Source organism: Eucalyptus grandis, chromosome 11 (assembly GCF_016545825.1).
Source record: "Eucalyptus grandis isolate ANBG69807.140 chromosome 11, ASM1654582v1, whole genome shotgun sequence".
Taxonomy (NCBI): domain Eukaryota; kingdom Viridiplantae; phylum Streptophyta; class Magnoliopsida; order Myrtales; family Myrtaceae; genus Eucalyptus; species Eucalyptus grandis.
In genome coordinates, this window is record NC_052622.1 from 6155439 (window position 1) to 6172690 (window position 17252).

The following is a 17252-nucleotide window of genomic DNA, read 5'->3' on the forward strand; positions in this document are numbered from 1 at the left end:
ACACTGTTGCTTTCCTTGCACGTCCCAAATTTTGTGGTCGCTAGGCCACAGTCGCTCGCCTCCACACAATTGAGTCTGGAGTCGGAGATTTTTCCTTCTCTCGATATTACTTCAAGAATAGTTTTTGAAGCAATGGAGACGGAGACATTTGGCAATGGATGAAAACATGGAATAGTTTTTGCATATTTGTTATTTGAATAAAGTGGGTTATAAAATATACAATGGGATCGAAGTTGAGAAAAATTGATGCAAACACAACAAAATGCACTACTATTATAAAGTGTGAGGTGTTTCTCCTCTTTTCATATTTCCAAATTATCCCTTTCAATTGTGAGAAGTCATGTCTAAAATTCAAACTTCTCAAATTTTTAATGATCTTTTATTTATAGTTTCGTTGTTGTTGTTGTTGTTGTTGTTGTTGTTGTTGTTGTTGTTGTTGTTGTTGTTATGTGTTTCCCTAAGAGTATTCCTTATTTCATGTCGAGAAATTTCAAATGATCACACGAAAGACATTGCCCATAATAGATTGTTGTGTTATGCATGATTAACATAAAAAAAAAAATATTAGTCTCCTTCTTTTCATCATCCTCTTCTAAATTAAAATATATTATTATTATTTTTATATCTAGGATTCGGCTTGGCACACCTTACGGGTGCTCACAGCCACCGCCGGCCTGACCGGCCTAATAGAGACCACCAACTATACCTGAAGGGAGGTTAGCACATGACCCCACTATGATGGCCTCCCACTTAAGACTTGTATGGCAACGCGAAGATTCGACATTTCGACCTCTGCGTAAAGTCTAGTCAGCCTCCTCTACCAACGTAGCTACCCATCGGTGGGTTCATTTCTTTAGTAAAACTCACAGTTGAATAAAAAATCCTTCAATTATCAATTAATCACATTTTATTTTTGCACATCTTCAAGAAAAGAGCTTTGCTAACATAACAATTTTTTTGTCACTACGAGAGTAACAGTATATTGTGAGTTACAAATTCTCAAATGATTAGACTCCATAATAATTTATAATAATTTATTATTCATTTTTTGTGATCCAAAATAAGCTATTAATATCACGATAAATTAAGAACAATTATATAAGCATTTATTCTCTAGAAAACATGCAATGCACATGACATTGTATGGTACGAATGGAAAGGTGAGAATTAAGTTACATCCGAAAATGCAATTGCAAAATTAGAAATGTTGAGGTCTGGAGTAAAGAAGAATAGACAAGGACAAAATCATTATTTTAAAAGATTTTTTTAACACCTTGAAGATAAAAAGAAAAAGAAAAATATGTTTAAATCCAATGCATCACACGAGTCTTCAGTTACAAAAGAAAGTCAGGTTGATCGGGTGCTAAAATCTGCTAAAGATTATGAGAAAGTCTATACGTGTCATTTTCTGACAAAAAAGTAAAAAACGACTTCACGCGTAAAAAAGGACTCCACGCGTCATTAAACTTTATGACAAAAAAGGAAAAAAGACTTCTCGCGTAAAAACAGACTTCACGCGTCATTGAACTTGCTTTTTGGCGACCATTCCCACTGCTTTCCGTGTCTGATGCGTCCATTTGTTTGTCGCTATACCTCGTAAGTCACTCGCTTCCTCCACACTCAGAGGAGTCGTCGGAGATATTGCCTGCTCTCTGCATCGTTTTAAGGAGGGAGCAACTCATGGTATTCCTCTCGTCTTTGTCTATCTCTCCTTTACATATCGACACTAAATACTAGATCTGCTTAACCAATTCGTGCTCTCCGCTACTGCATAAGCTATGCACCAAGATCAACCCCTTCTTCTTCTCCTCCTCCTCCTCCTTCTACATCGGTCTTTTAGCATTGCCATCGAAAATAATCACTGCACAACCTTTTGCGGTGAGGTAGCAAACATAAGTTACCCGTTTCGGTTGATGGGAGACCCGAAATTTTGCGGCCACAGTAATTATGAGCTAGCCTGCATAGATAACCGCACCATTCTGGCTTTTAACTCGAGCAAGTACTTTGTACACAACATCGACTACACCAACCAAACGATTAGGGTCGCTGATGTCAAGCTACAGAAGGGCAATTGCTCATCCCTTCCTCTCAAGTCTTTATGGGGCCTTAATGGATGGCCCACGATTTATTCTACTTATTCTTATTCTTCTTCTTCTTATTATACACCCAAGGCTGTTTCGATCGTGAGTTGTGTGCAGGCCGTGGATTTTCCATTTTACATTGATGCTTCGTCATGCCTTGATGGGCCTCCATTACTTAATTACTCTGGTGCGAGAAGGCGAGTGTATGCCTTGGTCAATGCAAATGTCTCATCTATGGAAACCGCATGCACTATAGAGTTTATGGCAATGCTGCCATGGTGGGTTGATGAATCTGATCTTTGTTCCTATGCGAAAATTCATGAACATATGGTTTATGGATTCGAGGTTTATTGGATGCATCCTCGACACTCCAAGATAGGTAAGGACTTTTGAGTTTGTTCAATTTCTTATAAAGAATAGCAATGGTGTCGTAACTTTTATACGATTCTTATTTAAGTGTTATCACTTTTATTTTATTTATTTATTTATTTATTGAAGTGCTACATTGAAGTAAAATCGATCATTTAAATGTTGTTTTTGACAAATTGTCCTACTAAATTTTTTATTAATTTTTCATTTCAACGTGGGTTCTTTTTATTTAATTGTCCAAATCAACGATGGCAATGTCAGATAGGATGATCGGCATTCATGTTGGATTTTCTGACGAGACAAATCACTAGTGACTTTTAAGTGATTGAATTCAAATTTGTGACAATCAAGTGAATAAAAAAAATATTATGACACTCAAGTAAGCGTCGTATGAAAGTTATGGTACTTTTAATGTACTTATCCCAAAATATTGTTAGGATATATTTGGTCAAAGACATGTGAAATGGAGCTAGTTCGATGTTGTTGTGGTATTTTATAAGTACAACAATGAATAAATTTTTATTCATTTATTAATTTAAATAATTAGAATTTCGCCAGTAAATCTTAGTGGATTGAACTTGATATACTCAAATATCATTGTTTGATTATGATCTAAATAAGTGTCTTTTATTTTCTTCAGATTTCACTTGTTACATATTTCTCTCTTTTGCAGATATCGCCTATGTCCTCGCCCTTCTCAGCTATATTGGATATATCTTGGTCTTTCCCATCGGTAAACATCAATACAATCTTCATTGTGAAACTAAGTTAGTGTTCCAAAATAAAAACATTCAACACACACACAAATTGGTTATTCATATAACAATAAACACATTATCTATTCAATTGTTTATCTATTTAGTTCGAAATTTTCCCACAAATCTTAGTGGACTGAACCAATATACACATGGCTTGATTATGGTCTAAATAAGCGTCTTTTAAATGTTCTTCAGTTTCCATTTATTACAAACTCAATCTCAGCTGGGGAATACCGAGCGACCCTTACCTTGATGTGATTCTCCCGCTCTCCGGCATTGGTAACATTACTATAGTCTTCTCATTGTGAAATAGATTTCAAATCTCTAAATGCAAACATTTAACACATCCTCAAATTGGTTAAAATATACAGTGTTTCAATGCATGGTTGTGAAATTCATCTTGGGGGCCTCATGTGTGATGACGTTACTAATACGCAAATGGAGGAGAAGACACTTAGCAATGGATCAAAATGTTGAAGAGTTTTTGCAATCTAACAATTTCTTGCCGATAAGGTATTCTTACTCGGACATTAGGAAAATCACGAGTGGCCTTAAGGATAAACTAGGTGAGGGAGGGTACGGGTCCGTGTTCAAAGGAAGACTCCGGAGCGGCCGTGAGGTGGCGGTCAAGATTCTAAAAGGGAAAAACGAATGGGCAGGACTTCATTAGTGAAGTAGCTACCATTGGTAGAATTCATCATGTTAATGTTGTTGGACTCATTGGTTATTGCTTTGAGGGCTCTAAACAAGGTCTTGTCTACGATTTCATGCATAATGGATCTCTGGATAAGCACATTTTCTCACGAGAACAAGGGATTTCTCTTGAATGCAAGGAAGTGCATGAGATTGCTCTCGGAGTGGCTAGAGGGATTGAATATCTTCATCGAGGATGCGATATCCAAATTTTACACTTTGATATTAAGCCCCATAACATTCTTCTAGACAAGGATTTCACCCCAAAAGTTTCCGACTTTGGGCTCGCAAGATTGTATCCCACGGATTACAACACTGTGTCTTTGACTGCCGCGAGAGGAACCTTAGGGTACATGGCTCCAGAGCTCGTCTTCAAGAACCTTGGAGGCATCTCTTACAAAGCCGATGTCTATAGTTTCGGAAAATTGTTGATGGAAATGGCCACTAGAAGGAAGAACGAGGACAAGGTTACAGGGTGTTCAAGTCACACTTACTTTCCTTTATGGGTTCATGACCAAATCGATAAAGAATTGGAAATTCTAGTGGAAGTTAGTGAGGACGAGAGGAAAATAATAAAGAAGATGATAATAGTTGCTCTTTGGTGCATACAATGGAATCTGACGATCGCCCTTCGATGCAGAAAGTTTTGAAAATGCTCGAAGGAGAAGTAGATGATCTACAAATATCTCCCAAGCCACTCTTTTATGCAACAGAAATGTCAAGAAGGGATGATGGAACTTGACTGATGAAGGCAATAATACCATATCCACTACATCAACTAGTGCAATAACTTACGAAGATTCTGGTCTTGAGTGTACTAGTATTAGCATTACGCAAGCATAGACACATATAAAAACCGTTTGATCTGTTCACATATGTGGCGAATTGAAACGTGGTATTGATGATGTTTCATGTGTAGCTCCCCTTTCTTGGCCATCATTATATCATAGATGTTTATGACTATATTTATGATCTTAATTACGCCCAATTCATCTTTTAGCATTATCATATTAAAGATGTTATTGGTTATAGTTTGGACTCTTGGATCCAAAAGAAAATGTAGTGACTACTTTTCAGCATAGTGCTATGAGGAGCAAGTTTGGGTTTCAAAGGTTGCGCATGGAAACAATTCTGTTTTTTTTTTGTTCCTGGGAACAGAAACAAAAAAGTGTTTTGTTTTGGGAACAATTTTTTAACAAAAGAACGCGTTTGGTAACGTTTGGTCCGGGAATAAAAAATGAATAGAAATACGTTTGGTAAATTTTATTCTTTTTTGTTTCTTTTGATTTTTTAAACATTTTTATTTTATTATTTATTTTTTCCTTTCTTTTTATTTTTTTCTTTTTTTCTGGTCCCCGACCTCCGGCGACCGGCCGATGGGGCCGGTAGCCTCGCCCAGCCACGGCGAGGCCCGGCCTCGCCGGATCTGGCGAGCTCGAGCTCGCCCAACCATGGCGAGGCTCGGCCTCGCCGGATTTGGGCGAGCCCGAGCTCGCCTAGCCAAGGCGAGGCCTCGCTTGCGCCGGCGACGCCGAGCCTCGCCAGGCTGGCGACGCTCGACCTCGCCGGATCCGGGCGAGGCCGAGCCTCGGCGGGCCGGTCGCCGGCCATGGCCGAGGCCGGCGACCGGCGAAAGAAAAAAGAAGAAAAAAAAGAAGAAAAGAAGAAGAGAGAGAAGAGAAATGTTTCTTCAAGAAATGTTTCTGGAGCAAGAAACAACAAATTGTTGTTTTTTTTTTGTTCTTATTTCGTAAAACGAAAAAAACAAAAAAGAAATGTAAACGCAACCAAACGCGCTTTTGTTCCTTTTTTGTTAGGGAACACTTTCCGTACAGAAGTGTCCGGAAACGTTTCTAAGAAACGTTTCCATGCACGCCCAAAGTCTCTGCTTAAAAGTCCAGCTAGCACACAACCTACTTTATGCATGGTTAACAACACTTCAATGATCGCTATGTATGTATTGCTTCATTGCATACCAATTGTTGCTATGAATAATTTTGAAAATGATGGATGAAGAGGGATAATAAACAACTTCGATTTGACGGTGGGGGAGTGCGAGATAGCAGAAGATATCAAAAGATGATCTCTTCCTGAATAACAATAATGCATTAGATTAATTAGATTAATTAAATTCTTATTATATTTACTAGGTTGCAAAGTTATCTTAGTGGTAAATGTGCACTTAAAAATGATATTAGTTTTCCTTTTAGGGTTCGTTGTCCAAGGCTATTACGTCGGGAGGAAATTTTATTTGAGGGGAATATATATATATATATATATATATATATATATATATATATATATATATATCATCTTTATTACTAAGGTTTGAGTATTCTCTTCGAGTCTAAATTTATTTTGAATACGAAGGAGTATTACCATGTTCAGTTTTCAAGACTGTATTAACTATCCCAAACCCTTATTGCTGTCACTTTTAAGCGGTACATCACTCTTCATATCAAATTGAACAAACTCAAAATATGCGGAGGCAAACAAAATCCCACTACAAGAATGAATGGGAAATTTTACAATTTTTCGTGAATTTAATTTCACCATTATTAAGATTGACTTTTTTCAGTCGATGAACTTGCTGGTTGACTCACGCCCAATAATCATACGGATTTCGGGTGAGTATTGGATATAACTTCATTTGCATTTTTCTGATTAAGAAGTGAGGAAAAAGAATCGAAAGGTGCGTTTGCATCATTTACGATTTCACTGCTTTTTTTTCTTGGCCGTAATACAATATTTCTGTTTTTGGGCCACCCGAAAATTCGAGCGACACTTTCCGGTAACAGGTCCCTTGATTCGCGATACAGGGAGAAATGACAAAATGTCCAGGGGACCAAATCCGAAATAATAGAAAGGTCGTGTCCTTGGATGCAAAAAAAGTCGTCTCGCTACTCGCTCCTTGCTTCCTTCCAGAAGTTTCTTTGCTTGACCGAGGGAGGTCGGTTCTAGACTCAAACGCTCAAACGCACTCAACCGTCAATTAAAAAATTAAGCAACCAAAAAAAAAAAAAAATCGCCATATTCTAATTCTGACTCTCTGCCGTTTTCTAGATTCCCATCTCCACTCTCTTTTCTCGTGCGATAAGTTCCTCGAATCGCAGTCCCGCGATCAAAGACGAAGACGACGGCGAAGAAGGCGATGGGCGGCGGAGGTGAATCATCGGAGGCGACGCGATGCGGTCGTCCGGCGGGAGTGAGTCCATCGAGGCGTGTACTTCGCGCTGGGAGTTAATGATTGGTGATTAGAGGCTTTTGAGAATGGTTTTGATGGGGCCGACGCTTTGCTGGTGTTTGCGGGTCCGATGGATGCGGCGCGTTGAACCGGTGTGGGAAGAGATTCGAAGATGCTACAAGAAAAGCACCAATGAGGCAATGAAGTACCGCAGTTTCCGTAACGGATATTCTCTCTAATGGAGGAGCTAATGAGGATGGGCTCTTGCTGCACAAATCCTATTCGCGTCCTCAGCCATCTCAGGTTTGTATTCCTTTATGTCCTTCCCATCAATGACGACCTTTCCTTCCATCGGATCGTAGAACCTCAGCAGAAGGGCCAGAATAGAGGACTTTCCGGTACCACTTGGCCCGACAAGAGCTACCTTCGTCCTAGCTTCAATTTTCAACGTGAAGTTCTTCAGAACGGTACCTTCTGGTCGTGATGGGTACTTGAATTTGATGTTCTGGAACTCAGCAGTTCCTTCGATCCTCCCATGACGTGTATTTTCCGGCACATCTGGTTCGATTTCAGTTTTTCGGTCGAGGGTCTGGAATGCAGGAGTGAGTATGCTCATGGCCGATGTCACGGTGGGGATCAGCGTCCAAAGCTATGTAATAGAAGGTACCGTGAGAGAGAAAATCTGGTACGATCTTATACCATTTCCGAATGTGGCTTGGCCTCTATCGACCATCCCAATCCTGTTCTCGGGTTTCTCAAACCAAGTGAATTCGTTGCGCAGGACACCTGCAAGATTTTAGAACAATCAATGCAAATTGTACTCTATAAATGATTCATAACTTGGGCAGAATCTCAAATTTGGAGCTAGTAGATTCTGCATTAAACTGCAAAGGACTCTCTGCTAGCAAAAAAGAGTGACAGTTACCTGCAAAGAGAGTTTTTCTAAGGTTTGTCATGGCCTTCTCACCGACCACACCAAAGTAGTAATGCTGCAAGATGTGAGAGACTAATGATAGCAACCCTATTAGGGAGAATGCGATCGAGTACCATGCGACTTCCCGCTTGGCATGTTTATGGTAATATGCTACACCTATTGTTATGATGAAGAACCCAAAACAGGCTTTGAGATTCCTGAGAAACCGGCTGCAATGGAGCCGATGGCTGTCTTGACGAGTTCCATCCTCCTCAACCCAAACCAGATTCTAAAGAAGTGGACTGCTTCTAATCTTTTCTCATGCTCCTTTTGCTCAGGGTCTTCCCTGAGGCTTTCTTCTATCTCTGCACCTTTTTCACTTAAACCTCTGCTTTGAGGTGAGCCATGGGGTTGGTCAATTTCTGAATCCTGTGAAGGTATATCAATTCTGTCATTCAATCAAAAACATGGGCCAATGAGGACCTCTCCTTTTCTTTTTTAATCGAAATAATTGTCATATGCATACTGTAGGAAATAATTATTATGAGGCAGCCAACCTTTTATCACGAACAACTCTGATGTTCTGCATGTTGAATAAGCTGTTGTAAAATTTGCTGGTATCCAATAGGGTGCTGTGCGTTCCTGTCTCCTTAACCTGTCCATTCTCTACGACTGCAATTTCATCTGCATTAACGATGGTTGACAATCTGTGTGCAATCAAGATCACCGTTCTTCCCTGCATGGCCTTCTCCAATGCCTTTTGAACCAGCTTCTCAGATTGCGAATCAAGAGCACTTGTAGCCTCATCGAGCAGAAGTATTGGAGGATTCTTGAGAACGGCTCTGGCTATTGCAATTCTTTGTTTTTGTCCTCCTGACAGCTGGAAGCCCCTCTGCCCCACCTAGTCCATCATCATGGCGCCAAAATTTAACTTAGGATCCTTGCTTTTTGTCTAATGAGAGCTTGCGAACTTTCAGAATAGACATCGTTTATTTACATTTGTTGCTAGGAGATTGCATATTACCTCTGTTGAGTACTTATCTGGAAGCTGTGAAATGAAATTATGTGCATTTGCCATCATTGCTGCATTCTCTATTTGTTGGTCATCTGCATCCAAATTTCCTACTTTAAGGTTGTCCTTGATAGTGCCAGCAAACAGTGATGGTTCTTGGGAAACTGCTCCATTATTTTGGCGGAGGCACTTCAAATCAAGATCCCTGATGTTATGGTTATCTATGAGAATGACCCCTGAAAACATGCAATATTACCCAATCATCAGCAACCTATGCAATATTATTCAATCATCAGCAATCTTTTTGCGAAAAAAATGTATGAGCAATAGAAGCATCAAACCGTGGGAATAATAAGGAGAGGATAACAAATTTCGGCTCAAGAGCATGGAGGATAAAGGTTTTAGACCTTTCGATGGATCGTAGAATCTTGCAACTAGGGATATGACTGTGCTTTTCCCGCACCCACTGCTACCAACTAACGCCACCGTCTTTCCTGCTGGAATTGACAGCGTAAAACCTTGAAGAATCACCTTATCTTCTCGGGATGGGTAAGCAAAGTGAATGTTCCTTATGTCAATGTTCCCTCGATTTCCTTCAATACGATCCCCCTGAAGCGTTGCTAATAGTTGGTTGTCTCCGGATCACCTTGAAAACTTCATTTCCTGCTGCTTTTGCTTGGTTAAATACTTGCATGTCTGGGGCAGCATAAGTGATTGAGCTGGAATGCAAAAGAAGTCACGGTCCATAATTAAGGTTATATCTTCTTCACTTCATTATATGAAGATTCTTAAATGCATCTGATATCTTCTTAAGAGGCTCAAAATGAAATGCATCACACACGCATTCATACAAAACTTTAGAGAACCCAAGTAGGACGATGTTATTTCCCATGTTATGTGCAGATTAACTAGTTTGATGATCATCATTGGATTGCTTATCTAGTCGCTCTAAGACAAAACAATCTCATCCAAAAGCTCTTACAAGAAAGGTAAACTTTTCTTACATAGCTCCAAGGAGGATGCTCACGACTGCTGCTATGACATTCCCTCCACTAGATCTTCTGGAGTTGGTCACTGCTTGAAACATTCCTGTTCCATCTCCCTTAATCAGCGCCTCTCCTCTGCTAATGACAGACTGCTTGTCCATGCAGTCTGAGAATGATTTGATTGCGCGATCCTCTCCGACAAATGCAAAGACCGTTTTTATAGGAGATATGGTCTGTACGTTGTCAAACATTAACCCATGAATTTCCAGATGATTACCTTTTTTTAGATTTTTTATAAATAAAAAAGGTGAAGTTTTTTCACCTGTTCCACAACAGTAGTAGCTTCGGATAGGTAAATCATTTTGGCAGCTGAGATGGCATTCATTTTCTTGGTGTAGGTGGCTCCAATCAGTAGAATAAAGGGAACGACAAACAAGGTGACCAGTGAAACTTCCCAACTGCAAATGAAGGCAATCAAGACTCCAGAAAAGAATGTGGCGAAGCACGAAAGGAAATGCCCCAGCTGCTAGCAAAAAGTTATGTTAGCATGATCGGCAAACTTTGGTGGGGAAATCTAAAGAGCAGTCAACTTGAGGGAAAGATTGCTACCTTCTCTCCGATAGCATCCTGGATTACGCTCATGTGAGTACTTATTCCCGCAATGATTTTTCCACTCGACAATTCAGTATCAAAGCTCCAATCTCCTGTCTGAGGACCGATCTCAGGAATTCTAATCTGATCCGTGCTGTTTGTCTTTCGCTCGCGTACATCCAGCATCCAATCTCTACAAAAAAATTGGAAGCCATGCGAATGCTTTGTTACTGCGTACTTTCTATAATATTAGTTTTCTCTCCTGTAGTTAATCCAGTCCTTCTTGCTAACTTTATTGGTAGCAGTCCAATATGATAAACGATTATATGATACTTCCAATCCCATAAAACTCGATACGATGTTCGAGAGTGGCACACAAAAATAAGCAATCTCTACTGGAGCCTAGGAAACAGTGACTGCGAAACAAGCGTGCATGTCAACAAAAAACTGTTCTGCGACTTAGCAAAAACATATGCATCTCCATCATCTTAGTAAACCAAAAGAAGCCAACCTAGGATTCCAGCAGGGAAGGTTGCAAAGGCCATGTACCACACGTATGGAACAACCTGAAAGAGGTAAGAAGAAAAACACGAATGAAAAGGTCCACTGACACTGTGTGAATCATCCATAATTACTAAGTTGGTACTCAGGGCGCGCTATGAATAAATATAGCCACCAGTTGACAGTAAGTTAGGAATTCAAGCGAAGTGCAGTTATCTACCTTTTTCAGAGCATGAACCGTGTCATCTTTGTTGTCGATATGACTTCCGAAAGCATCGAGTGCTTTGCCGAGCAACAAATATCCAACTGGTTGAGCCATCCCATGGACGACAGATCCTAGCGTCCCTAGAGCCATTCAAATCCAATCAAGTGCGTCTGCATACTTCAAAAGCTTATAAAATGGCAATTCTGTCAGTTCACTCTTCTTCTTGACGTCCTCCAGTACTTCTGTTTCCTTCCTCTCCACCTGCATGGGCTGTTCCGGCTGGGTAGACGTCTGCGCCATTTTTCTTTTTTCACATGCGGAGAGGACTGAGTGATGTGTTGAGAAAGGACGCAGTCTCTTGAAGAGTATATATAATTTATGAATACTATGCTTCGCGAGGAATATATGGAGCATATCCTTTGAGCTTCGGGAAAAATAATAGCGGGGGTCTTTTCCTTCTCAGCATTTCCGTTGATGTTTATGAGCCTGCTGCCACAGACAAAACATACAGAAACAGACATTGTCTGAGCAAGCAATTCTTAGTTTTATTACCCCAGATTAATCGCATTCTCGTTTAAGAATACTTCGTATACACCAAAAGTGCTGGTTTAGAAAAAACTATACCGAATCAACAAATGCCAGAAAGTTCATCATTGCTCGTGGAGATTCTTTGGGGTGTATATTTTCCTCAAAACATCATGCATGTCCATTTAGGAAACATCTCACAAGATGCCTAACTAGCTAGCTAGAGTCTGTCTGTGTTGCGATATCCTTAGATGCACGACGGACATGTTTTTTCCGTTACTTGGGGATTCACCAACCTAGAAGTATCTTGGGTTTAAGCTCTTGTTAAAGCTGTTCACATTTACCGCAGAGGGACTCGTTTTGCTCAGATTTTGTCACTTCTGTAACTCATTCCTCATCTAATCTCATATCTATCCTGGTCTGTGATTATTTGTTCTGCTCAAACCCGTAACTTGGTGATCTAAGGAGTAGGAAACCCATTTCCCTCAGCTTTTCTCATCCCCTTCTCTCTCTATTTCGGCGAGAAAATATTTAGCAGTTCTCTCACTGTGATAGTTGCAACCGTACGCCAAAATGAATTCCATTGTTGAGTTGATTTTAAGTATAGTTGGGTTCTCGGGGATCAAGCTTACGGTCCATTCATCCCCGAAAAGAATGCGATATTCCTCCACTCGATTCTGGGGAGACATTGTGATCGGACAACGTCCCTGTCCGGCAGTTAAACTAATGACATCATTAGACGGCAGTTTCTCTTGTTCCATCTATGGTGGATTAGGATACTCTGATTTGACGCATTCAAGGTTCTGTTTCAGCAAAATGCAAACAAATATGAATTATGAAACGACCAAGACTTGGCCAACGAAGTAGCTTGTAGAATTGATATTAGTTTTCTCTGAGATGGCAATAAAAAAGGAAAAAAAAAAAGGAATAGAGCCGCATATGCCGGTTTCGAATTACCTGGGGATGATATATCTCTACCTATTGCATCATCACAATGACTCTTGTTCTCTTAACGTGGATGCAACAGACATTCCTTGCTTTTCTGCATGGTCAGTATGGAAGTTTCAAGGCTCTCAGATCAGCTAAGAAGCTATCATTGGTACTAGGGTTGAAATGATTCGCGCTCGATTTTGAAAGGGAAGTTTGCATGTCGGATATTCGGTTTGTTACTCGATACGCTCAATATGCATTTAACTTCATGAAACAAATGATTCGAGAGGATATGCTTGACAGTGACCAAAATTTCAGATATGCTTGATAGCGACCAAAATTTTTTTCTTCCTCGAATCCCATCTGAGCCTTTGCAACCATCAATACATAGTCGAACGAAGTGCCTAGGCTGCGGGAAAAAAATGAAGTAGATGACATATTTTTACTCGACATGTTTTCCTGTCCATCATCAAGAGTGACTGCAACCTTTCACCGAATCATTGCAGAAAGTCGGGGGTCGGTCTCTTCATTTAGGGAACTTTGACATTTACCATGTAGTTTTACCAATCGCTATTTACCCAGTAGGATATGAGCTGTCAATTGATCCCCCATGTTTTGTCCTTGCTAGCTAGCTAGCAACTCTTTCGATTTGCTCGTGATCAAAACTCTTGTTTAGTCCAATTTATAGCATATACAGACAAGAAAACAAATCCAGACTTCTCTCCTTCATCTCTAACTCAACTACCACAATCATTATTATTTTGTTTCAGCCAAAGAGAGAGAAAAAAGAGAGGAGAGAACTCACGGAATTTTTGTGAATGTTTAGCATGTGTCTACAAATGTGAGAATTTGTTAAATTTTCTCCATTAATCTCTTTCCAGCTTCATTAATTAATGGGGAATTCTATGGTCTAGTCCAACTACTTATGGAATCGATCTTATATATAATTGGACAGTCGGATCAAAAGAAAAAAAAAAAAATCAATCGTGAATTATTTGAAAAGATAGTAACTTAAGAATATTTAAAGAAAATTAAGTTTTGTTCATTTCACAGAAAATAACTTCCAAGAAAATGTTTTTAGATTTTTCAATATTCGTTTCACGGAAAATGAATTAGTTTAGGAGTTTTTAATTGACATCTTTCATTATTCAAAATTATTTATGTATGATTAACTTTTTTATTTTTATTTTGAGGAACTTATGATAAATTATGCTTGTGGGGCTTGCTTGGCTATGGTCAAAGTTACTTAAGTTTAAGTTTGGAGCATTTGGTTTTTCCCATAATTATTTTATTTTGTTTCATTATTATACAGAGTTTTTGTTAGTAAAGAAGATTAATAAATACTTTCTCTTTGATTACTTCTCTCCTAATTATTTTTTTATTTTTTATTTTTTAAATTTGATGAATTTATTTTGATTAATAAGTGGAAAAAAAAACTATTTTGAATTAATTTTTTGGGTAAATTTAACAAAGAGACTAAACATAACATGCCATGCCCGTGCTGTGCTAAGTAAACAAAAGGAAAAACAAACCCATTTAATCTATTTTAGATGTTTGAAGATCATTAATTTTTTTTTTTTTGAACTTAATCAACTTATTTTTGGTCGCTTGGTCGCTTGGGGCTTGCTTGGAGTTGGTCAAGGAGTTGGTCAAGGTACGGAATGTTTTGTTTCAATTGATACTCTCTCTTTATTTTCGCCATTATACTTCTCTCCCTAATAATTTTTATTTTATTTTTTTTATTTTTTATTCAATGAATTTATTTTGATTAATAAGTGATTTTGAATTAATTTTTTGGGTAAATTTAAGGAGACTAAACATGCCCACCCCATGCCTGTGTTCTAAGTAGAGCCCGTGCCCAAATGGGATTTACTTTCAATAAAACTCAAGTTTTCTAAATAAAAAATTTATTTTGATTAAACAAGAGACTAAGCTAAACTAAGAGACTAAAACTAAATATTTTCATTATCATCATTATCTTCTTTGCATGTATGATTAACTTTTTATTTTTATTTTGAGGAAGTTATGATGAATTACGTTTGTGGGGTTTGTGTGGGGTTCTCAAGGTAAGTAACTTAAGTTCGGAGCATTTGGATTTTTCCATAATTATTTTCTTTTGTTTCATTATTATACAGAGTTTTTGCTAGTAAAGAAGATTAATGAATAGTTTCTCTTTATTTTCATTACTTCTCTCCTAATTAATTATTTTATTTTTTAATTTGATGAATTTATTTTGATTAATAAGTGGACAAAATGTAAAGAACTATTTTGAATTAATTTTTGGTAAATTTAACAAGGAGACTAAACATAACATGCCATGCCCGTGCCCAATGTTTAAACTCAAGTTTTTGATTATTTTGATTAAACAAGAGGAAAAACAAACTAAACTAAGAGACTGACCATTTCATCTTAAAAAGATAGGCCAGAGGTTTTTTGTTTCAAGCTATCATCATTATCTTGGATTATTAAAGATCATTAACTTTTTTTTATAGGAACTTAATCCACTTATTTCTCCTACTTGGGGTTGGAGTTGGTCAAGTACGGCGAAATCTTTTGTTTTATTTCACATAATTTCTCTATATTTCTCTCCTTAATTAATTATTTTTTGGATGAATTATTTTAATTAATATTTTGAATTAATTTTTTTGAGTAAATTTAAGGAGACTAAACATGCCCAAATGTTCTAAGTAGAGCCGTGCCCAGAGTATTGGCATTTCTTTGAATAAAACTCAAGTTTGTTTATTTATTTTGATTAAACAACATACTAAACTAAACTAAGAGACTAAACTAAATAGATTTTTCATCAAGGATCATCATTATCTTCTTTGGATTATTCAAAATTTCTGTATCATTAACTTTTTTATTTTTGTTTTGAGGAGCTTATGATGAATTATGTTTGTGGACTTGCTTGGTTAAGTTACTTAATTTTGGAGCATTGGATTATCCCATAATTATTTTGTTTTCTTTCAGGATTCATTTTGATTCAACTATATCCATAGTTTTTCTTACTAAGTTTTTCTTAGTAAAGAAGAGTAATGCCTGGGCATAGTTTATTAGTTATTTTTAGTTTTTTATTTGATGAATTTTCTCTCCTAATTAATTTTTATTTTTGGTAAATTTAAGGAGACTAAACATGCCCATGATGTCATTTGAATAAAACTCAAACTTTTTCTAAGTAAGATTTATTTTGATTTTTATTTTGATTAAACAAGAGACAAGAGATGAGACTAAACTAAATACACCATGGGTTTTTCATCCTCATCCTCGATCATCATTATCTTCTTATTTATGTATCTTTAACTTTTTTTTATTTTTTATTTTGAGGAACTTATGATGAATCACACGAGCGACGGTTTGGGGCTTGCTTGGCTTAGTTACTTAAGTGTAGAGCATTGGAGTATTGGGATTTTCCCATAATTATTTTGTTTTGTTTTGAACTAAGTTTTTTTTTTTTTTTTTTTTTTTTTTGTTAGTAAAGAAGAGTAGTGCCTAGCCTTCATACTTTGTCTTTATTTTGATTACTTCTCTCCTAATTAGTTATTAGTTATTTTTTTTATTTGATGAATTTATTTTATTCTCTCATAATTAATTTTTTATATTTTTATTTGAAGCATTTATTTTGATTAATAAGTGGACTTAAACTCAAGTTTTTCACGCTTTTCTAAGTAAACTTAATAAACAGATTCAACTTTAGTAAACAATAGATTTATTTTGATTAAAGAAGGGGAAAAACAAACTAAACTAGACCATTTCATCTTAAATAAGTTTTTCATCTTGTTTCAAGCTTATTCAAGATCATTAACTTTTTTCTTTTTCTTAGGAACTTATCATGAATTCGGTTGGTTAGCTAGCTATGGTTGGTTAGCTATGCGGGCTTGCTTGGAGTTGGTGAGGTAGGGATTATGGAAATCTCATAATTATATATTTCATAGTTTCTTGATTATTTTGATTAATCTAGTGTTGTTCTCTTCCTAATTAATTATTTTATTTTTTATTTGATGAATTTATTTTGATTAATAAGTAGATCAAAAGTAAAATTAATTTTTTTGGATAAATTTAAGGAGAGGCTATGCCTGTGCCAAATGTTCTACCAATGCAATCTTCTAAGTATACTAAACTAAATAGACCATAGGCATTTCAAGGATCATCATTATCTTCTTTGCATTAACTTCTTCTTTTTTTTTTTTTTTTCTATTTTGAGGAACTTATGATGAATCAACAACTTATGATGTATCATTTACTTTTTTAATTTTTTCTATTAGCGCAGCTATGTGGGGCTTGCGTAAGTAGTTACTTAAGTGTAGAGCATTGGGATTATGAAATTGTTTTGTTTTCTTTCAAGAATAGTTCTTGTAAGTAAAGAAGAGTAATGCCTTGTACTTTCTCTTTATTTTGATTACTTCTCTCCTTAACTAGTTATTTTTTTTATTTGATGAATTTATTACTTTTCTCCTAATTAATTATTTTATTTTATTATTTGATGAATTTATTTTGATTAATAAGT

At 37.1% G+C, this 17252-nt stretch overlaps 1 protein-coding gene and 2 pseudogenes across 1 annotated transcript; 2 read left to right on the top strand and 1 right to left on the bottom strand.

The window, feature by feature from the left end:
• Positions 1-1650: 1650 nt before the first annotated feature.
• LOC104429365 lies at positions 1651-3516 on the top strand. Its single transcript, XM_039304984.1, has 3 exons — positions 1651-2460; positions 3124-3183; positions 3404-3516. The coding sequence occupies exons 1-3, from the start codon at positions 1779-1781 to the stop codon at positions 3514-3516; spliced, it is 855 nt and encodes a 284-aa protein (XP_039160918.1). The 5' UTR covers positions 1651-1778.
• On the top strand, positions 3489-4551 carry LOC120289669 (annotated as a pseudogene).
• Positions 4552-7070: 2519 nt separating this feature from the next.
• Positions 7071-11593, bottom strand: LOC104424592 (annotated as a pseudogene).
• Positions 11594-17252: the final 5659 nt, after the last annotated feature.

What these genes read in the sequence shown, in the direction of transcription:
- LOC104429365 (XM_039304984.1), top strand. Translation starts at nt 1,779, where the DNA reads ATGCACCAAGATCAACCCCTTCTTCTTCTCCTCCTCCTCCTCCTTCTA. An exon ending in TCCTCGACACTCCAAGATAG is followed by an intron (nt 2,461 to 3,123) that starts GTAAGGACTTTT and finishes TCTCTTTTGCAG; the next exon opens with ATATCGCCTATGTCCTCGCC. An exon ending in TATCTTGGTCTTTCCCATCG is followed by an intron (nt 3,184 to 3,403) that starts GTAAACATCAAT and finishes AATGTTCTTCAG; the next exon opens with TTTCCATTTATTACAAACTC.